General features: G+C 36.9%; 1 protein-coding gene across 1 annotated transcript in view; it reads left to right on the top strand.

Annotated features, from left to right (window-relative positions):
- LOC150110261 (GMP reductase 1-like) overlaps positions 1-26,592 on the top strand; it is a 120,757-nt gene that overhangs the window by 14,546 nt on the left and 79,619 nt on the right. Inside the window, exon 3 of the mRNA XM_090398717.1 lies at positions 19,584-19,667. Coding sequence (XP_090254843.1) covers positions 19,584-19,667 — 84 coding nt within the window. The remainder of the gene's footprint in view (positions 1-19,583; positions 19,668-26,592) is intronic.

Raw genomic sequence — 26,592 nt, forward strand, 5'->3', positions numbered from 1 at the left:
CCAGAAATCACATCAAAGACATCACTTCATCATAGTCAATAATAGAAAAGAACTTCGGGCGGGGGGGGATGTTGTCCAGAAATTATTTCTTCAGTAACATAGTTCTTAACATTTTGGTGTAAGATTTCCATCCATCTTCCCATTTTTTCATTATTTCAAGACTGGTTGAATCCTCTGATTATGAGCTTCAGGCAGTTTAATGCAGCCAGGTTGCCACTCCTATGCTGCATCCCTCTACAGGTAAGTATTTTATGTCTGTGGAACTTGTGTTCATTGGGCAAGTTTGCCTGTTCTGAGGGACAAAAAAACCCAACTTTCCAAGATAGAAGAAAACTCCACCATCATATGAGACCAGCTAACTTACCATTTGATTGATGAGCTATGAAGGCTCCTGTTATAAGATTTAGGAAAGGACAAACATCCATATTCATGTCTATAATAAGAAATTTGAACCCACAGCTTGTTGATTGGAGAATAGATATGTTAAACACTTAGCGAACCAGGACTGCTAAATAAAACAAGCTGTGATAGTACAGTGGTAGGAAATATTCGAGAGAAATGCAGTCAGGAGTATATATCAGTACGTGATGTGTAAAAAGTTATCAAAAAACCTGAAATGTGGAAAAGCAGCTATTCGACAAGAAATGCTCAGGTATGGAAGTATAAAAGTTTTACAGTAGCTACACTACATAATTCAGAAGGCTTGATGAGAGGGGGTGAATTCCATGTGATTGGAGGAGAGCTCTCATGATACCCCTTATGTAAAAGGAAAGTAAAATTAAATGTGAGAACTGTAGAGGAATTTCTCTACTGACTATTCCTGATAAGATATATGCAAGCATACTTGACAAAAGGCTAAGAAAAATTTTAGAAAGGTTACTTGGAGAAGAACAAGCTTGGTTCAGGTCAAATGGCAGTTGTCAGGATTTGTAGTATTTTGAACAAATTTTCTCTTGGCTGTCATATATGCGTTTTCCAGATCCACAGTTATATGGTTTAAATGTGACATTATATCAAGCAATATTGATATAATTTGATTAATACTTAATTAACTTGTCATGTTAAATTAGGTGTGAGACAAGGGTGCATGTTAACTCTACTGTTATTCAGCATCTATATGAATCACATTATGAAGGAAAGTAGAATTAGGCTTGATATCAAAATTGGAGATATTCATTTCAGCTCTTTATGCAAATGATGTTATAGTATTAAATTAAATATTGAAATAGACAACAGAATTATCAAAGCTGGTATGGTAGGAAGTCAGCTGAAAAAATTTGTATGGAATAAGGGAGAAATTATTCAAACCATTAAGCTTACTGTATACAAGCAGTGTTCAAACCAATTTTAACTAATGGATTTGAGTACTGGATTAGGAATACTGTAAAGTACTTCATCAAGGACAGTCCACAGATATGAAAGTTCTGAGAAAGATTAGGGAGGGAACAGATGGCATTAGGAAAGAACTTGACACTGTTAGCATTCAGGAATCTGTGAGCAGACCTGGTTTTAGGCACTTAAACAGCAAAGGTTAGCAAAACAGGTATTCCACATATATCTTGGTATTCCTCTTAATCAAATATCTGTTTTGCTAACCTTTGCTCTCTTTATACAGTAAGAAGTGCATTAGAAAACCAAAATATAAGATCTGATGGTATTGGAGTCTTTATAGATAACAGAATAATTTGGAGGAAAATTGTTGATGAGCTTTAGTAATGATGTAACCTTTTCATGTTACATACAGGATACTAGTATAATATCCTGTATGCTCCTCAGGAAGTGTACAGGATGAAATCAAAAATTTGACAAAGATAATGATGTCTACATAGCTTTTTAGCAACTTCATGATACAAGGTCAGTTGGGAGAAAGACTTGTAAATGGATTCTAGTCGCTGTCTGGGGAAACTTTTTTTCTCATTGATTCTTCTGTTAGTCAGTCTTTGGTGCAGATAGATCTATGCGTATGAATATGAGGGTTGTTATAGAAATAAAGAAGTTGTTAAAAGAATGGTGACCACAGATATGAGAGTGTTGAGGAAAATTACCAAGGAGTATCAGATGGCAAATTCATAGTTGTGCACGTATGTGCACAACCAGACATCATTTGCACAAAGGGAACAAAGACGCCAGCTTCAAAGACAACTCGAAGAAAAACTTCAAAATGGTGACAACAGTTGGACCATCGATTACAGACAAGATAAACTGGTGAAAAAAACCAAGTGATGCCACCATGGAGACCAGTGCAAGACCCATGCGGTCCAACATATGACTCGCAAAACCCCACACATCCACTTCACCAACATCCGTGGCCTAAACTCCAACCTGAATGGTGTCTACTACCACCTACAGTCTACCAAATCCCACCTACTCTTCCTGGCAGAAACTCAAATCTCACCCCCCCCCCCAGCACCACTTATCTCAACCTTCCAAATTACTCACTCTTTAACAACTTTCATCCTAAGGGTGGTGTCTGCGCATACATTCGCTCTGACATACCTTGCCAGAGAGCACCCAATTTTGACCTTCTTTGCTTGAAAATATCCCTTCCCCACTCAGTCTAATTCATCTGCTGTCTCTATCGCTCCCCCCAACACAGCCAACCACCCTGAGCTCTTTAATTTCCTCTCGCTAAAAATCGACTTTTTCCCACTTTCCCAACAGCGAAATCATCCTCCTAGGAGATTTTAACGTCCACAACACTAGCTGGCTTTTCTCCTCCAGTTATACAGATCTTACAGGCAGAGACGTTGAAACATTTGCCATCACTAACGACCTTATACAACTTGTCCATATGCCAACCAGAATACCAGTTAACCCAAACCACTCCCCAACACCCTAGATCTCTTCCTCACCAATGACCCCTCCAAATACACAGTGAAAGTAGTGAGCCACCCCCCCCCCCTGGACAATTCTGACCACAACCTAGTGCTCATCTCCTCCCCCATGCAACAACATTTACACAGATATCCCCATACAAGAGTAGTTTGGCACTATAACAGTGCCAAGTGGGACAGCCTCAGCAACTTCTATGCCACATTCCCATGGTTGGACCATTGCTTCCTGCCTTCCAACCCAAACATATGCACCGAGCTTATTACTAAAGTAATCCTCACCAGCATGAATACATACATTCCACACAGCACTCTGAACTGCCATTCCCTAACGAAACCCTGGTTCTCTAAAAGATATGCCAGTGTTCTAGAGATGAAACATCAGACATACCACAACACAGAAATCAAGAACCTCATCCTCCTTCAAAGCTTACACCGAAGCCCGTAATAGATGCAAAAAAACAATCACTGCTTCCAAAACAGAGTTTGAAGAGTAAAAAGCAGGAAACTAGCAGCCTGTATAATTGGCAGCCAAGCCTTTTGGTCTCTCACCAAAGCAATTGGCTGTAACTTCTGTCCAACACTATTCCCACCCCTATCATACCCAGATTGCTCTACTGCATCATCACCCACAGGAAAAGCCAATCTTCGGCTTCATACTTTGCTTCAAATGCATACATAACTGGTAAATGGTAAATGTCCCCCACCCATTCCAGACATCCAACATACAATGCCCCCTATATCCTTTTGCCAGGATGAAATTAGAAAAATAGTCCAAATTAGACACAAAAAGTCTCCTGGCCCCGATGTCATTCCCCTAATTGTTCTGAAAGTTTGTGCTCCAGAACCTTATCGTATGTCACCTATATATAATCTCTTACTCCACTGGACTCTATCCCACAAACTGGAAATTGGCCTATATTTGGCCCATTCCCAAGAAGGGTGATAAGTCAATGCCATCCAATTACCGCCCTATCTCGCTTACCTCAGTCCTGTCATAAGTGATGGAAAAAAATCATCAATTCCCAACTCCTACACTATCTTGAAGACACTCACCAAATAAATGACTGACAGTATGGATTCCGCCACTGCCAATCAATAGGAGATCTACTCACATACATCGCCCATCTCTGGACAAATGCTATGGAGAGGTTTGGCAAATCTCAAGTGGTTGCACTAGATATCTCCAAAGCCTTTGACTGGGTCTGGCACAAAGGCCTACTAGGCAAACTACCATCATCTGGTCTGATCCAGGACTTCTGTAGTTGGATTGCCAGCTTTCTGTCTGGATGCACACTGTGTATGATGGTGGACAGCTCCCTATCCTCTCACCACTCAATTCATGCTGGGGTCCCAGAAGGTTCTGTTCTCTGACCAACCCTCTTCTTGTTTTATATCAGTGACTTACTGCAATTGACCTCCAACCCAATACACAGTTTTGCAGATGACAGCACACTTCACTCCTCGCTTACATTCTCACAACTCACCTCAACCTACAGAACATCAACCACCTCAACTCTAATCTCCAAGCCATCCTACAATGGGGTTCAGATAACCTCATAAATTTCAATGCCAATAAAGCAGTTCTGTACTATTTCTCATAAAAAAGAACCATTTTTCCCCAGTATCCTTTTTGATGATACCCAAATTTTCAGACAGTCTGAGATCTTGCTTCTTGGAATCACCTTCACATCAAACCTCTCCTGGCATAAACATATCACGACCATTGAATCTTCAGCCTCAAAAAAACTAGGATTTCTCTTTCGCTCAGGATGTTACTTCACCCCCGAACAGCTACTAACATTATACAAATCACAAATTCGCCCAGCTATTGAATACTGCTCCCACATATGGAGCAGGGCCCCTAAAAGCTCTCTCAAAATGCTCGACTCAATACAGAGGAGAGCAATTAAGCTAATTCCTCTCCTCTGTATTGATGATCCATCCCTTACCAACTCTCTCTTCCCACTTTCACACAGACGTATGGTCTCTGCAGTAAGTATATTCTACAAATATTTCCATGGGAAATGCTCATCCGAAATAACATCAATAATTCCATTACAAAGTTACAATTTTCCATTACAATACAAAGTTCCATCACAATAATTACAAAGCTCATTGGAACACGTGCAGCTGCTGCACAACATCCCTTCACAGTACACCTAGAAACAAACAGAAATCCTGTAACTGCTGCACTGTGGAACAGTCTCCTACCTGCTGTGTTTCCCAAGGAATACAATTTAAAGTCATTTAAATCAAATATAAACAAATATCTCCTTTCCCAACCCACTACCTATGCACGGTACTAATGTACTATAGGTTGACCAACCAACCTCCTGTGTATGGGCCCAACATAAAAAAAAAAAAAAAAAAAAAGTTGTGTAAATCTTTTGTCATGCATTTCAGGGGTTAAATTATCTGGAAATCATGCTCTACAGATTTTTTATTTCCCCTTAAGTCTCCAGTAAGCAGGACTATAGTCTCATATCAGGCCACATCAATCATCTGCAAAGTAAAGACTTTCATGCCACATTTGGATCCAGACCAATAGCCCAATGGTTGGAAAGCAGAGGTGCTATCCACAGGGCTAACTAGCTCAGGAAAACCCAGAGGAAGATAGAGATGTAAGTGGATTGATGTAGTTAAGAGTTCTATAGAAAATAAATCTAAGGGATGATCCAATTAGAGATGTAACATATAACAGATCAGTTTGTAAGAAAAATTTTAATAAGTTATGGGTCTGTAAAGAAATAGTATTTTAAGCAATTTAATGAACAGCGGTTCCATTGGATTCTTATAGTTGTGACTTATTTTTAATGGTTTTAATAACACCAAACAATTTTATCAAAAATTGTTTTATTAACTGCTTACATTTCGCTGAATTTCAAATCAGTATCTTCAGAGCACAACATGGCCAGTATGCTTGACAGTGAGTAAGTGAAACAGTACAATTGTAATGGACAAAAGTTCTAAAGTCCTATTTTGGCACCCTCTAATGTTGTAAAAAAAAACAAAAAAAATTACAGTTATGTGGGAGTTGCTTTTACGATAACAGTCTCCCAAATTTTTGGCAAATTAATGCAACCATATTTGTTTAGATTAGGAGAACTCTTAAATAATCTTTCAGATCTATAATGACTTCTAAATAGCACATTCGTTTTCTTCCATCTAATCCTGTGTGAAGGAGCATCCAACGCGTGGTCTGCTAGTCCTCACTTGCCATAGTAATAGTAGTGAATATATTTTTTATGCTTTTCCAGATGGATGTTAACTGATCTTCCTGTTTGCCCATAGTAGGCCAAGTTACAGGGAACTTCATACACTGCAGGGTGAGCTAGAGGGAAGTTTATCCTTAAGTGATTCAGTGAAATATAAACAGTTAATAAAACATCTTTCTATAAAATTGTTTGGTGTTGTTAATACTGTTAAAAATAAGTCATGAATAACCATCGACACCTAAGCTTATCTGTTAGATTGGATTCTTGTAGTATCTGGTACACTCTTTGAGGGATATAATATACATCAAGATATTACAGAATATTTAATAGTGTTGCCAGTCTGGCTGGCCGAGTGGTTAGCGTATCTGCTCTCCAGCCAAAAGGATGTGGGTTCGAATCCTGCCGTGGGCATGGATGTTTGTGAATTTCTGTGGAAATACCAATTGTAGTGGTGAGCAGTAGATGGCATTGGTGTAGTTGCAGTTAGTTGTAGTTAGTTGTAGTTGGTGGATTGAGGTAGGGGTTTCTGAAACAGAGAGTTGTAGAGTAAGCCCTCCCTCGATGAGTGTTTGGAATCTCTGGAGGTGTCAAGTAATAATAATAATTTAGGGTTTAGAAAATTTTTGCTGGCTCACCAACTAGGCAAATATCTCATTAGTCAGATGTTAACGTCTGGGCATACTCTAACATGGTCGCCTAATATATCAAAGTCACATGTGTGATCCTGGATCTGAAACTTGCAGGAACAGGATACTTTATATACTATATAAAGTACCCTGAGTATATAAAGTATCCTGTTCCTACAAGTTGGCTTACTTCAGACAGACAGATAGATCAGACACCATCTGTTTAGTTGAACATAAATGTTACATCTGCAATCATGACTATGGTCAATCTGGTATTGCAGACCATGTATTGGATACCACTCACAGGATCCTCTGGAAGAAAACTACCATGCTCCATGGATGGGCTGGAAATTTGGAACCTAGCTAACCAGCTTGTACTTTCTGTTGGCTTAAATCAGAAATTCACATGATGGTACATGAAATTCATGAGATCTCATGCCAGCTGGAGTGTTGCCCAGTTACATAAGAGAACCAGGGTGAACAGTGAACAGAAGATGGAAAGGAAATGGAACTTGCAGAAGAATGGGAAAAGTACTAGGGAGATATTATTGGCATTACTGACAAAGAAGACAAAAAGCAAGTGAGAGTTTACTAAATAAGTATCAGATGTTATATTCAGGCACTATCAGTCAAGGAAAGGAAGGGTTAACAATAGCATTTAACACCAAACATGAAGATAAACTTCTTGATTAAAAGTCAGTTTCAAAGAGTTATGTGGGCAATCTTCAAAATGAGGAAATGGACAATGAAATTTATTTGTACCTATGTTGATTTCTGCTCTTACTAATACCATGTTTCATCACATAAAGATGTGCACAAGTTCATGTGGAGAGAAGACTCAAGAAATAAGACTTATTGACTGTTATTGCTGATAGTGATATCTTATATCAAATACAGAGGATTTGAAATTGGAAGTGATCACTTAGTTTTAAGTATGTTAAAAATGAATATCACATTCATAAGAAAAACAGGTAAGAAAGTTTTAAAAAGGAATTGAAGTTGAGCAGTTTTTACAGGTAAACTGTAGACTCAACTATACAAATATTATTCAGGAAAAAATGAAGCAGTTTTTAAACAAGACCAAACCTTGAGGTCTCAGTGGTAAACTGAAGAAAAAAAACATTGATTCAACTGGGGAGCCATCTGGTGAAATTGTCTCCAAGGATAGAAAAATAAGAATGCCATGGTGGACATAAGAAGTTAATGAAGCAGCCCAGAAGCATACCAAAAGATCCTAGCAAATAGGTAAGCAAATGCCCTTATAGAACACAGAGAAAACTTAAGAGAGCTAAGCTATGTGTAAAAGTAGTTAAACTAAAGTCATGAGCAGACTTTGTTAAGAATATAGAAGATAAATTTGAGGCAGGTGGCAAATGGTCTGGAGGCTATTGAAAAAGCTTAGAAAAGGAGGAAAAAAAATACTGCAAAAGGAATCAAAGATGATAAAGGAGACATGAAAACTAAAGAAGGATATTCTTGATATCTGTAGTAATTACTTTGAAAGACTGCTAAATGAAACAAGCATTAAGAAAATAGTAATAGAAGATATTCAAGAAGAATGCAAACAGGAATACATATCAGTACTTGAGGTAGCAAAACGCAATTAAAAGCCTAAAATGTTTAAAGGCAACTGGAGTAGATGATATTCAACCAGAAATTCTCAAATAGACAAGGGTGAGATGACAAGTTCTCGCCCTAACAATGAAAAAATGAATTTATAATTTCAAAATTATTTTTCAACATAATCTCCCTTAAGACTAATACATTTATTGCAGCAATGCTCCAGTGCCATTATCCCATCTCTGTAGTGGTTCTCAGTAAGATCTGCTAAATACCCCTCTACAGCTACAATCACCTCTTGATTTGAAGAAAAACACAGACCAGCGAGGAAGAGTTTTAGTTTTTGGAAGAGATAGAAGTTAGAGGGGAATAGGGTGGATGTTCCAACAATTCATAGTGCAGAACCCTTAATTTTCCCATTACCAAAACACTTTTGTGGGCAGGTGCATTGTCCTGATGAAAGATGATTTTTTTCTTCTGCAAACCAGGTCTTTTCTCTCAAATTTTTTCATCTAGTCTGGTTAAAAGATTGACATAATATTCTCCCAGTTATTGTTTTACCCTTTTCAAGATAATTAATAAACAAAATGCCTTTAGCATCCCAAAAAACCAATGCCATGACCTTTCCTGATGATGGAACCGACTTTGTCTTCTTTGGTGCTGAACAACCGACTTCTGTCCACTGTTTTCACTGCTGTTTGGATTCTGGTGTGTAATGGTGAATCCAAGTCTTATCCATAGTAATAAATCAACGCACAAAATCAGTTTTATTCTTGTTAAAGCGTTCCAAGCACTGTTCACAGATTTTTATGCGAGTGCGTTTTTGATCTGCTGTGAGAAAGCATGGCACCCATCTTTTGCAAACTTTTTCATATGCAGTTCTTCATGGGGTAAGTGGAACATTACACAGAGCAAATACATAATCTACAGTTAAGTTGTAATTAGCAGTTAGAATTGAAGGAAATACAGAAAGATGGTTTGTTATGAAATCAGGTGTAAGACAATGGTACACAATATCTCTACTTTTATTTATCATCTCTATGAATTGCGTTATGAAAGAAAGTGGGATTAAATTTGATATTAGAATTAGACATATTAAACTTAGCTCTTTGCTTTTTGCAGATGATGTTGTACTCCTAAACACATCCAGTGCAATTCTCCAGAATTCTTGGAGAATTGCACTGGATGGAAAACTTCAGTTGTGTGAGAAATGGACAACCTATAGAAGAGCTATTTAGGCACAGTTTTTAGTGAAGATGGCAAATTAAATATGGAAACAGATAACAAAATAAGCAGAGCTAATATGGTTGGGAGGCAGATGAATAAATTTATATGGAATAAGATAAGAGAGAAATAGACCAAAGGGCTTCATCTATTCTGTAGCTCAGTTGGTATAGATGAAGCCCTTTGATCGGAATGACCTGGGTTCGATTCCCATCCATGATGTGAGGAATCTTTATCTGTCTCTTTTGACTGAAGGTGAGTTTAGCTGGTCTCATACGGAGGTAGGGGTTTTTCGTTCCTCAGAACAGGCAAAATGGCCCTGTGAACACACACACAAATTTACAGCCATGAATACTTATGATGATATGTGGAAGTGATAGGGTTCTCACTACATGTCGTAATGCCTGCAGTTAACCGAGTCAAACCATGGTAGTTAACCTCCTAGTTAGGAGATGGCACTTGAATGGGAATGGAGGAAGAGAGAAATTAACCAAAACACTAAACTAGCAGTATACAAGGCAGTGCTCAAACTAGTTTTGAGTTATAGATCTGAGAGTTGTTTAGAAATAAACTACTTGATGAAAGATTAGAGACCAAAGATATGAATGTTGTTCTGAAAAAGATCAGAGAATGAACAGATGGTATCAGTGGCAAAAGCATAATAAAAGTGAGCATATTAGGTAGAAACCTGACACTCTTAGCATTCAAGAATATGTGAGCAAGTTTATTTTAAGGTGGTTTAGTCACTTATTAAACAGAAAGGAAAAGGGAAGATTAGCGGAATGTGTTTGATGCCAAGATGGTATAAAAAAGACCCAGAGAAAAGCTAAGATCTGTGTGGGTTTGATTCAGTCACAATTGTTTAGAAGACTGAAATGTTAGATAATAGAACCATATTGGAGTACTGGCAAGTAATAGACTAATTTGAAGGAAAATTGTTGATAGGAGATTAGTAATAATGTAAACTCAATCATGTAGTAGTGTTACAGTAAACTGCATGCATCTCTTGAATGTTCATATCAGGAAATTGATGTGTCTACCAGTCTGTGGGGGAAAAAAATAAAATATATATATATGGATTTTATAAGTGATACAAGACAATTTATTATTTTTTTTTTTATTAATGATGCTATTATTTGTTGTGTTCTAGTTTCTAATACTTATGTCTTGAATCACTTTTATGGGAAAAAATTCAAATAATTTCTTCTTTGCCATTATAAACAGACATTGAAACATTCAGGGTCATGAAGAAAAAGAAAAAAAACTCAATAAATAAAAACACTTACAGGGTGTTCGGGATAAATTTGACATATTTATAATTAATTATATTTTTCCGTAAGTTACATGTATTAACACACACTTCTCTTCATTTAAAAGTTTGGACCCTTCTTCATTCATATACAAGATGTCAGAAAGGATGGATAGCTGGAACCCACCTGAATCATGGAAGAGAATAACTTGTATCATGATGATTCGTGCCCGCCATCAAAATAAGGATATTACGACTGCTGCCCAATGCTCCCTGAATACAGTAAAAACAATCAGGCATGAACTAGAGACTTGCAATGGTGACTACGAGGATGTAGCAAGAAGAAAGATCCCTAGCAGACGATCTGATTGCGTTCGTACAGCAGAATTCCTCGCAAATCTGCAGGAACAGGTGTTGAAGAACCCTGGCATTGGAATTCGGGCTTTGTTCGTGGAGTTGCTAACTGTAGTCAAGCCCTGGATAACAAGGGTAGCCAATGGTAGGCCGTATGTATGGCAGCAGGATTCGGCCCCTTGCCACACCTCTGGGAAAAGTCAAAAATGGTTGTCTGAAAATTTCTACGACTTCACCAGTCCAAATGTTTGGCCTCCAAACTCCCCAGACCTTAACCCCATGGATTATTTTGTATGGGGCGCAGTTGAAAAAGACACCAATCGCACTTCCAGTAATACAAAAGCCCAGTTAATGGATAAAATTAAAACAGTTTTTGCGGCCCTTCCCAGGGAGACTGTAGCATCAGCTTGTTCGAGGTTCCGAAGCAGAATTGAAGCTGTGATCGATGCTAATGGTGGTTATTTTGAGTAAATCTTGTTGATAGTATTGTAATTAACTCTGCCTGTAATGTTTTTTTGTCAATTCATTAAATTTAATAGATACAAAGAAGATTTTCTTTTTCCTTACGAAACTGTCAAATTTATCCCGAACACCCTGTAGGTCTGTGCACATATAACTATATTATTATGTTTCTGAATTTTGATTTCCTGTGAAACATTGAATGGCAAAGCAAGTAATGTGATAAGACATGGTAGCAACTTAGAAAACAATCTAAAAACATTTAGATTAGAATCAATATAAAGAAACATTTTGAGGAATTAAATACTTGTTTTTAAACTTCCAAGTTTTAATATTCACTATTAATGGTTAAATTCTGTATATTCCATCAGTAGGTAAGAAATATGCTATGCACCATACAGTTGTCTGCTGTGTCACAAGTAGTTGGTTACCTTAAGGCATGACTGACTGTTCTTTAAAAATAAAATGATCCATATGTATCTACTCTCAGTGGTTGCATCCATTATGACACAACAGTGATAATTGACGAACCATCATTTGTAATGATAAGCAATTCCTAATAGATGCGATGAGTAAGTTATCCCCCCCCCCCCACACACACACACATGCACACACAACTGTTCAGGACATGAAACAGAATAGACATTATGTAAATAAAAACTGATGATTAAACTGAGATTCCTCTTCAGTTTTTTTTTTTTTCTCATCAACTAAAAATTCTCACTCTCATTGGTGAAACAAAGGAATATCAACAGCTACACATAAATGGGAAAATGTGAACATGCAAAGGTTAACACAGATAACAATTATTATAAAAGTAAAGTAAGTAGGACTTATTTAAAAAAAGAAACTAATCAAAACAACAATGAAAATAAAAGGATAAAGAAAAAACAATCCAGGAAGAAATGGCCATCATTATATACAGAGTTTGAAAAATGTACTCATCTGCTCGTTGTGGCTATCTAAGACTATCATAATCACCTGCCTTATAATTCCACATACGTTCCGGTCTCTTTGATACTCCTGCATGTCTATTCATCTTTCAAGTCAAAACCACTTGGTCGCTCTCTCCAGCTGGGAGAAGAGATGCCGTCTCAGTTATAATCAACTCTTTTGATGCTATGACCAAATCTAAAACTCTTGAATCTCGTGTTCCTTCTATTACATATTGTCTAAGATATTTTCCCTCAAGAATTCCAGAAATTCCATTTCCTTACTAATACATGCAGTTTCCTCTTCCCAATTTATACTGCTATAGTTAAAATCTCCCATAACAATTGTTCTTTTTTGCACTTGCCAAGCTTAACTGCCTAAACATCTGCTTTTCACCCTCTATGTTCCCTGGCTTATAGCAACACCCCACTAAATATCCTGCCCTGTCCACCTCAACCTCACTCAAAACGATTAGTGCCAATGCCTTCCAAATCCTCCACTCTGAGATAACATAAGCCATCACTTATCATAAGCAGTACTCCACCACACATTTGCCCTATCCTATTGAAAAATGCCATACCTGCTATTTCTATTCCAGTCAGTATATCATCTTCTATCAACCATGTCTCAGAAATCCCAATGATCTTTGGCAGGCTGATGCTATCAGTGTCACTAATTCATCTCCTTCATTCCAGATACTCCTGGCATTGGTATAAAGAATCAAGGCATTGTTACTCTTTCTATACCTATCATTATCCCCTATAGACTCCACTGGATTCAGCATTACCTGATGTATTCTCCCTTCTCCTAAGTGCCTATTCCTGCAAGAGTGCCTATTCCCACCACCCTTGCTACCATCCACCCTGATAATTCTAGTTTCTCTACATTGACACACTGACTTGTTCAGAGAACAACATTCTCTCCGTTTCTCTACATTGACACACTGACTTGTTCAGAGAACAACATTCTCTCTCTCTCTCCAGATGCCTACATCCTTCCTCATTCAAATACAAGCTGTCTCTTGCATACGGTTCCTTTCTGTTCTCAAATGCTCTCTAAACATCCATCTAATCAAAGCCTCTCTTTCAACACATTCTGGCTATTATGCTATTTATTATTGCTCTTTTCAGCTCTCCATTATCATACTTGGGCAACACACTTGCTGTTTTCCCTCTCTCAGAACTTCAAGCATGAATCTCAGATCTCTCACCACCCAATTCACACTGCCTCTCAAGTTGTTTGTGCCCATCATCACAATCATCTCATCCACCCTTTCAGCTCGTTTATTTGCCATAGTCACACTGTCTATTGGTCCTCCAGGCAAACATTCCTCCTGTATTCTATCTTGTACACTATGGATCATCGAGTCTCCACACATCATACCTCTTACCACTCTGTTTATTCCTGCTCACCTGCATCTCTCTCTCTCCTCTAATACTTTCTTTCTTTATTTCTCCCATTTACCTAGCCATATCTTCATCCCTGGTTCCAGCACTGTCTCACCTTTCTCTTATTCCCTCTCTTTTACTGGTTCTCCTATTTTCTCTCCTTTTGTAATTCCCATAACTCTCTCCCACTTCTGTTCTGCTTCACTTTGAATTCATTGTTTCCAGTTGCCTAATCTCGTCTTTCACATTCCTCAACTTGTTCCTGATACACTCCATTTCTTTCAACATATATCTCTCTCTCTCTGTATGCTACCTACTCTTGCTTGACATTCCTCTTCCCAATTAACACTGTCTTTGAAAATTTCACGATGTTTCAAACCTACTACATTCCCTACTTTTATTTTTTCATTCACATTCCACTCATTTTCCATATTCTTTAATTAGTGTTTTATTATTTTAATAGCTGTAGATTCTCCATATTTCAAGAGAGAGTTCTCATCATCTTTGTACAGAATTTGCCATCTCTGTACCACAATACTTCCTCAAATGCCTTTTTTATTTTTGATGTTCTTTATACATGAAATTTATTTTACTTTTTATTTTATAATTTCAATTGTTTAGCATTTACTCTGATTCATTATTATTATGTGACACCTCCGTGGGGTTTAGAGCTCATGCACACTACTCACTATTTTTGTCTATTAATTGTGTGTGTTACTGGCCAATTTACCTGTTTTGTGAGGAGAAAAAACCTAAGTTTCTAAGAGAGAGCCTACTACCTCAATATGAGACTGTCTGACTCACCATCAAATGAAAAAGCCTATACAAATTCTCACTTATACCATTTTGAAAATTTATAAACTTAAATTCCTTTTGATTGTTTGTCTGTACAAATAAATAAATTTTTTTTTGTTTGTCTGTACAGTGCAAATAAATAAACATTGTTTATTTTAAATATCACTGTTCATGGTATAGAGCTTTATTCATAATTTTATTATCAACTATTAAATTATTTTCAAACATTTATAGAGGATAATTAAAAAATCTTATATGCAAATATCATCTGCATGGTTAGCCTAGTGGCTGTACGCTTGGCAATCACATGCCTGGGGAAGGAGTGTCCTAGGTTCAATTCCCGTCAGAGACATGAGGAGCTGAAGGATCTTCCTCAGCCATAGCCAAGTTAGCCGGTTTTGGGCATGGATAGTAGGGTTTTTCCCAGTTTATTCTGGGGTTTTTCATCCCGCAAAGCAGGCAAACTGGCTTTGAGAACTCAACACTATGGACATAGGATACATGGGGTGTAGGACTGACCACCTTATCCTGTAAACGGTTTGAGGTCTGTTGATTAATAAACCCTCGACACCTCAAGGTAAAAGAGGGTAACGGGAAGATGAGATATGCAAATATTGTAAAGAACAGATTAATTAAATACACAGAAAATTATTAATTAACAAGAAGAACAGTGTGGTTTTAGAAAAGGGAGAGGATGCATAGATGCCTCTTTCACAATGCAACAGATCATAGAAAAAAGAAAAGAATTTAACCTGCCTACTTTCCTTCTATTTATTGACTAATAGAAGGAAAAAACTACGAAAAAGCGTATGATAACTTGAACAGAAATCTACTCTGGAAATATTACAAGATGATAAAATACCTCTTCAATTAATTAAAGCAATAAAAAGTCTATAAAAAGTATACACAGTTGAGAAGGATTGTGAAAGAGAAGCTTGGTGAAGAACAAGCTGGATTCAGGCCAAATAGAGGCTGTCAGGATCAGATTTTCACATTACGACAAATTGTTGAGAAATTATGGGAATATAGCAAACATCTGTAGATCTGGAAAAGGAATATGATAAGGTGCCAATAGAGATGCTATTCAAAACGCTACAGTGATATGGTGTCAATGGGGCATTATATCAAGCAATGTTTAGTCTTTATTTGAGTTTTAAGTCAGCAGTTAGAATTGAAGGAAGTACAGGAAGATGGTTTAATGTTAAATCTGGTGTCAGACAAGGACAAGTAAAACATTTCATCTACTTAGGCACAAATTTTTAGTGAAGATGGTAAATTAAATATGGAAATAGACAACAGAATCAACAAAGTTGGTATGGTAGGAAGTCAACTGAATAAATTTATATGGAATAAGAGAGAAATTAGTCAAAACACTAAATTAACTATATACAAGACAGTGTTCAAACCAATTTTAACTTATGGATCTGAGAGCTGGGTCAGAAGTAAAACACTTGACCAAAGACTCGAGTCCACAGATATGAGAGTCCTGAGAAAGATTAGGGGCATGAACACATGGCATCAATGGCAATATCATATTAAAAACAAGGATATTAGGAAAGAACTTGACATTGTCAGCATCCAGGAATGCATTAGTAGAGCTAATTTCAGGTGGTATGGTCACTTAAACAGAATGAGAGAGGAAAGATTAGCAAAACAAGTGTTCTCTGCCAGGTTGGCAGGAAAAAGACCCAGAGGAAGACCAAGATATAGGTGCATTGATACAGTAAAAAGTGCCTTAGAAGATAGAAATATACGATCTGATAATGTTGGAGTTTTGACAGGTAACAGACTGATTTGGAGAAAAATTATAGATAGGAATTCATCATCATCATCATCAAATTCCTGCCATGTACCCTCAAGGGGTGTATAGGATATGATAGTACTACATGAAAAAAATTACATCATTTTTAATTTCCTATCTACCATTTTCCTCCAAATCAGTCTGTTACTTGTCAAGACTCCAACATAATCAGATCTTATTTTTCTATCATCTAAAGCATTTTGTACCGTATCAATCCACCTATATCTTGGTCTTCCTCTAGGTCGTTTTGCTGCCAACCTGGCAGAGAACACTTGTTTTGCTAATCTTTCCTCGCCCATTCTGTTTAAGTGACCATACCACCTGAGATTAGCTCTGCTAACGCATTCCTGGATACTGACAATGTCAAGTTTCCTAATATCCTCGTTTTTAATATGATATTGCCATTGATGCCATCTGTTCATGCCTATAATCTTTCTCAGGACTCTCATATCCGTGGTCTCTAGTCTTTGGTCAAGTGTTTTACTTCTGACCCAGCTCTCAGATCCATAAGTTAAAACTGGTTTGAACACTGTCTTGTACACAGCTAATTTAGTGTTCCGACTGATTTCTCTCTTATTCCATATGAATTTATTCAATTGACTTCCCATCATACCAGCTTTGCTGATTCTGTTGTCTATTTCTATATTTAATTTACCATCTTCAGTAAAAATCGTGCCTAAATAGCTGAAATGTTTTTCTTGTTCCACAGGTTCTCCATTCACAACACAGTTGACATTTTCAATGATTCTGCCTATTTTCATTGTCTTTGTCTTTTTATTGCTGATCTTCATACCATATCTATTACAACAGCTATTCAATTTAGTCAGAGATTCTTGCAGACTTGTAGCAGATTTATTTAGAAGTATAACATCATCCGCATAAAGCAAAGAGCTGACATTAACATCTCAAATTTTGATATCAGGTTTAATACCACTTTCCTTCATAATGTGATCCATATAGATAATGAATAACAGAGGGGATAATGTACATCCTTGTCTCACACCAGATTTAACATTAAACCATCTTCCTGTACTTCCTTCAATTCTAACTGCTGACTTACAACTCAAATAAAGACTAAGTATTGCTTGATATAATGCCCCATTGACACCATATAACTGAAGCATATTGAATAGCTACTCTCTTGGCACCTTGTCATATGCCTTTTCCAGATCGACAGAACTTAAATACAGATCTTTGTTATATTCCCATGCTTTCTCGACTATTTGTCGTAAAGTGAAGATCTGATCCTGACAGCCTCTATTTGGCCTGAATCCAGTTTGTTCTTCACCAAGCTTTTCTTCCACAATTCTTCTCAATTGTTTCTCAAGTATACTTGCATAGATCTTGCCAGGAACACTCAGTATGGAAATACCTCTGTAATTCTCACATGCAGTTTTATTTCCCTTTTTATATATGGGTACTATGAGAGCTATACTCCAATCATCGGGAATTCGTCCCTCTGTCCAGGCTTTCTGAACTATGCAGTGCAGCCACTGTAAGACTCTTATACCACCATACTTCAGCATTTCTGGTCGAATATCATCTACTCCTGCTGCTTTTCCACATTTCAAGCCTTTGATGGCTTTTTCTACTTCTAGTATGGATATGTATACCTGACTGCATGCCTGGTCAGTGTTTTTTACCACTGTGCTGTCATCACTGCTTGTTTCATTTAGCAGTTTTTCAAAGTAATTACTCCATACTTCAAGGATATCTTTTTCTCCCGTTTTCATGTCACCTTTATCATTTCTAACTCCTTTTATAGCACACTCTTTCCTCCATTTCTAAGCTTCTTCAACAACCTCCAGAATATTTTGCCACCTTCTTGATATTTATTTTCTATATTCTTAATACAAGAATGCTAAACACTATAAACAGTGTTTAGCATTCTTGTATTTGTCTCTATATTCTCTAAGAGCACAAGCTGACTTATTTGACAGGAACTTTTGGTATGATTTCTTCTTTTCCTTCACTGCCTCTTTAACTTCCTGTGTCCACCAGGGAGTTCTGATTTTTTTATACTTACAGATAACCTCACCACATGCCTCTCTGGCAGAATCAATCAATGTTTTCTTCAGAGTTTGCCACTGAATCTCCAAGGTTTGATTCCTGTTCTCAAACTCTTTCATTTTTTCTTCAATAATCTTTGTGTATTTTAGTCTACAGTTCACATCTGAGAGCTGCTCAACTTTTATTCGCTTTAAAACTTTCTTGCATGTTATTCTTTTCAATATGAAATTCAATTTTATCCTGCTCAAGACTAAATAGTGATCACTTCCAATTTCAAATCCTCTGTACACTCTAGTGTCCTGCACCAGGGAGAAAACATCACTATCAACAATAACATAGTCAGTGAGACTTTTCTTATTCCTAGCCTCTTCTCTCCATGTGAATTTGTGCACATTTTTATGTTGGAACATGGTGTTAGTAATAACCAGTCCATGTCCTGAGCAGAAATCCAATAGATATTTGCCATTATTATTAGCTTTGCTCTTTTCGCCAAATTTTCCCAAAATATTTTTGTAGGAAGTAATGATGTAATTTTTCATGTAGTACTATCATATCCTGTAATTGAAGGGTTAATTTATTTTTATTTAATTTTTATTATTATTATTATATGACACCTCTAGGGATTCCAAAGACTTATCGAGGGAGAGTGTGCCAACAGCATCGAACGATTGATCTTCTTCCAACTACTAACCGTGCTCAAACTTGCTTAGCTTTTTGTTGCATTTGCCATTATTAACAGAGGCTCTACCAATCAACCAACCTTTGCTTTTTACAGCACAAAGACATCAAACTGTGCCAGGATCAATGTCACAGCAGTACATATAGTAATTAGTTAGTATGACAATTACAAACATCCATGCCCTTGGCAGGATTCGAACCAGCAGCCTCTTGGCTAAAGAGCAGATACACTAACCACTCGGCCAACCAGGCTGACAAGGATTAATTAACTGAAGGCATAGTTAACTTGGTGCAGGCCTACAAGTTGGTTGACACACAGACTCATTCAAGGGTCAAAATAATCAAGAGCTCAGACTCACTAAAAACTGATTATTACTTGTATAGTTATACATTTTTTTTTTTTTCATGTATAACCCTAATCCACTTATGCATATACTTTTTTTTTTTTTTTTTCCAGCATAAACTCTTTACAGCAATTCATAAACACTATTCATTAGATGACTGGAAACAGTTTGCAGCAGAAAATAAATCAGTATTAGGGGTAAGTTAGTTAATTAAAATGAAAACTTTATATTTTCTTATGCCTAATTTTCTGACATTTTATATATGTATGTGTGGACATGCACATATGTTGCTGTTAGTAAAGGTGCCAATATGCTGTATTTTTGTACTGTTACAAAAAATGCACTGTATGTACAGTTGAACTTTACGAGCACAGAAATGACGAGATCACAGCTGTAATGAGCCAAGAACCATAATGATTTTAATTTGCGCATATTCCCATGCAGTTGCTCACTTTTATAACAAGTGTACTACATGCATATACTGTACAAATTTTGGTAACAGTGTAAGCATTCTTAATTGTTCGCATACTTGGAATACCCAGTTCTTGTAATAGAGAAAAATGAAAGGAGTGACTTAGCTTTTATGACCATCTGTATCAGATTACAGGCTGGTTTATAACCAAATCTTGTCCTTGGTGACCAACCCTTCTGTTGGAAACATGTCTACTAAAAGAGAATGTCTCTTGGTTTGTGAAAAATTTGAAATTATTCATGAGTTAGAGTGCAGTGTGAAAAATGTTGAAGTGCATAGAAAGTTTTCTTTGTCCTCTTCAACACCATCAACATGTTTTTTTTTTATTTATTATTATTATTTATTTTTTTATGTTGAGTCCTTACCCGAGAGGTTGGTTGATCCAACTATAGTACATTAATACCATATATGGGTAGTGGGCTGGGAAAGGAGGAACTCGTTTACATATAATTTAAAAGACTGTATATTGTGTTCCTTGGGAAAAAACAACAAGGGGAAGACAATACAGCAGTTGCAGGGATGGAGGAGGAAAAGAAACCTGTTTTGTGGGTTTCAAGGTGCACTGTGAACAGATGTTGAGCAGAAGCTTCATGTGTTCCAACATGCTTAGTACTAAGTGGGGGAATTATTGATACTATTTCAGATGAACATGGAAATATTTGTAGAATACACATAGTGCAGAAACCAAATGTCTGTGTGAAAGTGGGGGAGTGAGTTGGTAAGGGATGGGTCATTAATAAATCTAATTGCTCTCTGTATTGAGTCAAGCATTTTGAAGGAGCTTTTAGGGGCCCCACCCCCATATGTGAGAGCAGTATTTGGTAGCTGGGCAGATTTGCAATTTGTATAAAGTTAACAGCTGTTCAGGGGTGAAGTAACATCTTGAGTGAAAGAGAAATCCTAATTTTTTTGAAGCTGAGGATGCAATGCTGATGTGTTTATGCCAGGAGAGACTTGATGTCAGGGTAATTCCAAGAAGAGAAATCTCAAAATGCGTGGAAATTTAGGTGTTGTCAAAAATAATAGTGGGAGAAAATGGTTCTTTTTTATGAGAAATAAGACAGAAATGTATTTTATTAGCATTAAAGTTGACGAGCTTATCTGAACCCCATTGGAGGATGGCTTGGAGATCAGAATTGAGGGAGGCAGTGGTTGACTGAGGTTTGTCAAATGAAAGGGAGGAGTGCAATGTGTTGTCATCTGTAAAACTGTGCATTGGGTTGAAGGTCATTAATTATATAATTGTATTTATTCAAAATAGCACAAAGAAGATCATATAAAGAATTATATAATTAATTTTATTATTATATTTATTCTCACTCACACACGCACACTTAATTTGATCTTAATAGAATCATTTTTAGCTGGCTGTCTCATGACTCCACACAAAAAAAGATTCCATCCCCAATGTATCTCATGCATGAATCAAAACCAAAAATCATTGACAGCAACTGTTGACATCTTAAGCAAATTATGTATATCAATAGGTGACCTATATCATTAGTTATTGCTAATATCTTGAAAAGAGGTTCCAACTGTGTATTTTGTGTATATTTTAAATAATAAGATAGTAAAATAGTTCCTAGTAAAAGTGTGTATTTTACTGGAAACAGTCTCTGTCAAGAATTACCACAGGATATTTGCACTTTGTGCCTGTTCCAAGATCCCAAATTTCTTGCAGTTCCAGAAAAAATGCCCTATAATGTGTCAAAATATTTTTGGTTGCTGACCAATGGCAGAAATTCATATGATCTAATGAATCAAATTTCCCACTAACCAGTGCTTTTTTTTTTCTGGGAAAAAAGGTGCCGGTACTCACCATGAAGATGTTATTACAGCAGCTTCCACACTTTTAACATATCCTCCGACATACCCTCATCGTATCTAGATCGCTTCTTGCTTTTGGTATCAACTGCAGAATCACGACTTCGGAGCAGCCACGAGTCCACATATTTGCTAGAGTTGAACTGAGTGAGAGGAGGTCCTACTATCCTGATGAACATCGGTGCAAAAGTTGTCTGTACAAGCAGAGATGACCTAGATGAAGTTACTATCATCTGAGAGACACCCCTTTCACATTCACTGGAAGTTATTGAAATTGTGCCCAAAGTGTGCTTTAGAGGAAGTAGTATGTCTGGGACTTTATTTTCTTGAAGATATTCACAGAAACCACAACTGCTTCTCTTTCATTTAAGCGAAATTTGCATGCTAACTTTTTAATTTCAGCTTTACCAAATGTCAGATGCTTCCCACGATTTTCTGGGCAATACTTGGAATCTAAGCACATTCAGGCAAATCAGCATTATTTCCTTCAAGCAGATGCTTTCTAGCAGCTTCTTTCAGACTTTTATAGAAAGCAGATGAACTTATTGCAGGACGACTGTGTCTTTCATTTTTGTGGAGTTACAAATCCATTTGAACTTCATGTTCTTCTGACTTTGAAGAGAAATACTGTAGTATGGACCAAGATTTTCAATTCTTTCTTCAAAAATTGAACTGTATTCTTTATCTTCCTGTCTGCTTTGTCAAGTCAATATTTCTCTCTTGTAAATCTAGACTTGGTTCACTAAATTCTTGGAGAGCATCACACCAAAGGCCCAAATCAAGAATAAACTCACATGACATTATTTTTCTTAAAAGGTGATAAAGAAAGTAATCTGTTTTGCTTCTTCTGCTGTCTTCTTTTTGCCTCCAGAAAGTGATGGACGAGGGCTTCAAAGTCTTGCCACACTGCAGAAACAGTGCGAAAGCTAGATGCAACCCAGCGAGTACTTAAAATTCTGCCAATTTGAAGAAGTTGAAGTTCTAGAGTCGCTGCACATTCCCGTAGTTCCCTAGCATTCTTAACTGAAGCATGATAAGTCACATAAAGTTTGTCCATGAAACTCTTAAATCGATTCATTCCTGCCACATTGTTCATTGTGTCACTAACAGACAATTCAAGGCAATGGCTAGCACAATGCCAGAAAATAACACTAGGAAACTTCTCTTGCATTAGCCTCCTTATACCATCACACACACCAAACAACACGGCTGCACCATCACAAGTTACAGACAATAAATGCTCCTTTAAGTAATCTTCAGATAATCCTAAACACTGAAGATGACTAATTAAAGAGTTTAGAATTCCTCTAGCAGTTACATCTGATAATTCCATCAAATCTAGGAAAAGACTCACAGGAGCCGAAAGTTCAGAAAGAACTACACGAACAATAACAATCAATGTTGTTGTTGTGTTACTCACAGTTGTCAATTCATCAATGAGTAACAATATTTTGTTCTTGGAGTTCACTATATTGTCTATTAATGTTTTTCTCATTTCATTTGTGTTAGGGCTCACAATGTTAATGCAAGCATTTGCAAAATGCAGAATATATCCCATGTCTAGGCCATTAAGTTCCTGTAAATTTATTTTGTCTTTAAAGTTTAAATTATTGATTTCTCCTTGCAACTTTGTAAGTGGTTTGAAACACTTTTCCTATTATGTCTTTATTATGAGACAAAAGTATTTAGGAAAACTTTCTGTAATGTTTCGTTTTTTTGCTTCAGATTTTTTTTTTTTTTTTTTGGCACGCTTTGTGTGCTGCACTCTCCTTATGATCGTAAATATTTTTTTTAATGACATTAACTGTTGTTTTTGAGATTCTCCAAAATGACTGAATTTACCATTTGTTCACACTGCTGAAATTTTTGTTCACATGTGTTTATCGACGGCAAGACTTCTGACATCACGACACACTTTACAGCCCAACATTTTATTCTTGACATACAGCAACTCGTTTCTCTCGCAGAAATCATTTTTCTGCAAAAGTGTCCAACCTTCAGGCCAATCTGCTTCCTTTTGACCATGTGGATCTTCGGTCTTGGTTTCGTGATCCTCTTCACCAAGTGTATTTTTGGTGCTAGTTTTCTTTTTTACATGATCACAAGTAGATTCAACAATTTCTGCTTTTCAGTCTTCCTTTTTTTTACTCATTGGCATAAAGTAACTACCTATTTTACTCATTTTGAACAATGATTGCACTAATTTAACTTAGATTAATTCAAAACTCACGTGAACACCTGTTGCAGAGTGAATATAGAACTGATAAACTGATATTGGAAGTAATCGGAAGTAAACACAACTTCCTGTTTCCAGTTGCATACCAACTTATGAGTAATCAAAACTGAAAATTCAATTCGTGAACAGAGTACCATTAGTGGAATATTTATTATACATTTTGCTGTCAATAAATCATAAATTTTTAAAAACTTAAGGAAAAAGGTGCCAGTACTGCATACTGTTGCATACTGCCAGAAAAAAAGCACTGCTGCTAACCATGATTATCATATGGCCAGATATAGCATGTGTTGAGGACAAATGGCTTCTTTATGAGGATCATTAATGAAAACACGATGAAGAGTTATCTACCTGCTTCGTTTGCAGTTTGATTCTCAGTTGAAATGGCAGTGACCCTTTCAAAACATGCTTCCATAAGACAGCATGAGCTTCTACATAAGGAAGTAATTTGCCTTTCATTATGTAACGTTGATGAGGGTTTGTGTTCATCCGATTTGGACCCATCGTGTATGCAAAGATGTCTACATGTGTAAGGCATTATAGAATAATAGAGATCTGTAAGTTGTCCAGCTGTGTCAGGCAGACTGCAGACAAGACAATACAAAAGAACCAACAGGTAGATTATTATGTCTGTACACGAATGCTAGGCATATCAGAAACAATGGGATAGCGTTTGTTGCCTTAGTCAATATGTTGCGACCTCACATTGTAGGTATTAGTGAGACCTGGCTATCAGAATCAGACCTACTAACTGGTATTGAGTGTCATGGGTACAGTATTTTTAGGAAGGATAGAGAGGATAGGAGAGGAGGGGCATGCTGCTAATGATATCGGATGACTTAAATCCAGTTAAAGTTGAGACCTATGATTGTAGTAATACTACTAACAATATTTCATGTGGCTGTGAGTTTGAAGCCATCTGGTGTGAGGTGGAATCTAACAAGATCAATTACATAGTGAGGTGTTGTTGCAGACCTGGCTGATCGTTGTTAGTGATTTAGAAATGCATCACCAAATAGACAAGATGAGAGTGAAAAGAGTAATCATAATGGGAGACTTTAATTATCCAAATATTGATTGGCTAGCAGTAGAATCTCATGAGAAGAATGAAAATGCATTTATTGAGTTTTGCAGGACAACTTCCTCAAGCAGCATGACAGAAGGAGCTCGAGGTCAGAGTGTTAGATTTGATTATATTGTCAGAGGGCATTTCAGTTAAAGATGTAATTATTCTGCCTTCGGTTGGTGACAGTGATCATGCGGTACTCACTTGGGAAGTGATTAAGTTTATGAATGTTCCATTCAGAAAAGGTTAAATGCTGAACTACAAAGCAGGAAATTATGACCAACTGAGGACTACACTTAGTTCAGTGGAATGGGATCGGTTGCTGGATGGAAAGAATATCAACAGTGCATGGGAAGCATTAAAACAATACTTAAATGATGCAATATCAGAATGCGTCCCGAGAGTTCGAAGAATAAATAGAATAGGAGTCAAATGGATGTGTAATCTTATTAAGCAAGAGATTCATAAGAAAAGGATAATGTGGAAGAATACCGTTTGCATAAGGATGACATCCGTTATGAACATTATAAGCAGCAGGCTAGAATAGTCATAACTGCTGTACAGAAAGCAAAGTGAGTATGAAAAGAAACTGGCTCTGCTTGCTAAAGACAATCCACAAGAATTCTATCAATATGCTGCAAGTAAAAGAAAGAATGAATATGAAAGAATAACTCTTTTAAATCCAGATCGTGTGAGAGTTACAGATGAAGAAAAGGTTGTTCAGTTAATGAGTGCCCATTTCGTTAAAACTTATCAACCTGGTGAACGCAACATTAAGCTCACTGCTACCTCTTCACTAGATGAAGAAACGTAGGTGTGTGAGGCCGAGGTATTAGAGCTGTTGCACAAATTGAATGAGAATTCTGCAAGAGGGACTGATGAAATATCAGCACATGTTCTAAAAGAGTGTTCAGTTGAACTGGCCATTTCATTTTATGAGTTTCAGAACAGGGAAGATTCTGCAGTAATGGAAGGAATCAATGATAATTCCATTGCACAAGGGTGGTGGTGCAAAGACTGATGTATCCAACTATCGACCAATTAGTATCTCAGGAGTTGTGGTGGTGAAGATTTTAGAAAAATTGGTTAGGGCCCACATTCAGAAATGAGTTGATAGTGAATCTTTACTTTGCAATGAACAACATGGGTTTACTAAGGGAAGGTTATGCTTTAGCAACTTGCTCACATTCTATAACAATGTTACCATTGACCTAGACAATGGTATCATTGCCTAGTTCAATTATCCAAAAGTATACACCATGATACTTTGGGATTTTGCTAAAGCTTTTGACAGAATACACCATGGTAGACTGTTGCATAAATTGGAGAAAATGGGTTTGGGTTATACAATATTAGCATGGATAAGATGGCTGACTGACAGATATCAAAAAGTGGTATACTGGGGATCTGAGTCTGCAAGGTTTAAGGTAACAAGGGTGTACCACAAGGATCAGTGCTTGGTCCACTGTTATTCAGTCTGTACATTAATGATATTGGGAAGATTTGACAAGCGACATACAGCTA

Source organism: Typopeltis vanoorti, chromosome 1 (genome assembly GCF_054136105.1).
Source record: "Typopeltis vanoorti isolate ZY-2024b chromosome 1, IOZ_Tvanoo_1.0, whole genome shotgun sequence".
Classification (NCBI taxonomy): domain Eukaryota; kingdom Metazoa; phylum Arthropoda; class Arachnida; order Uropygi; family Thelyphonidae; genus Typopeltis; species Typopeltis vanoorti.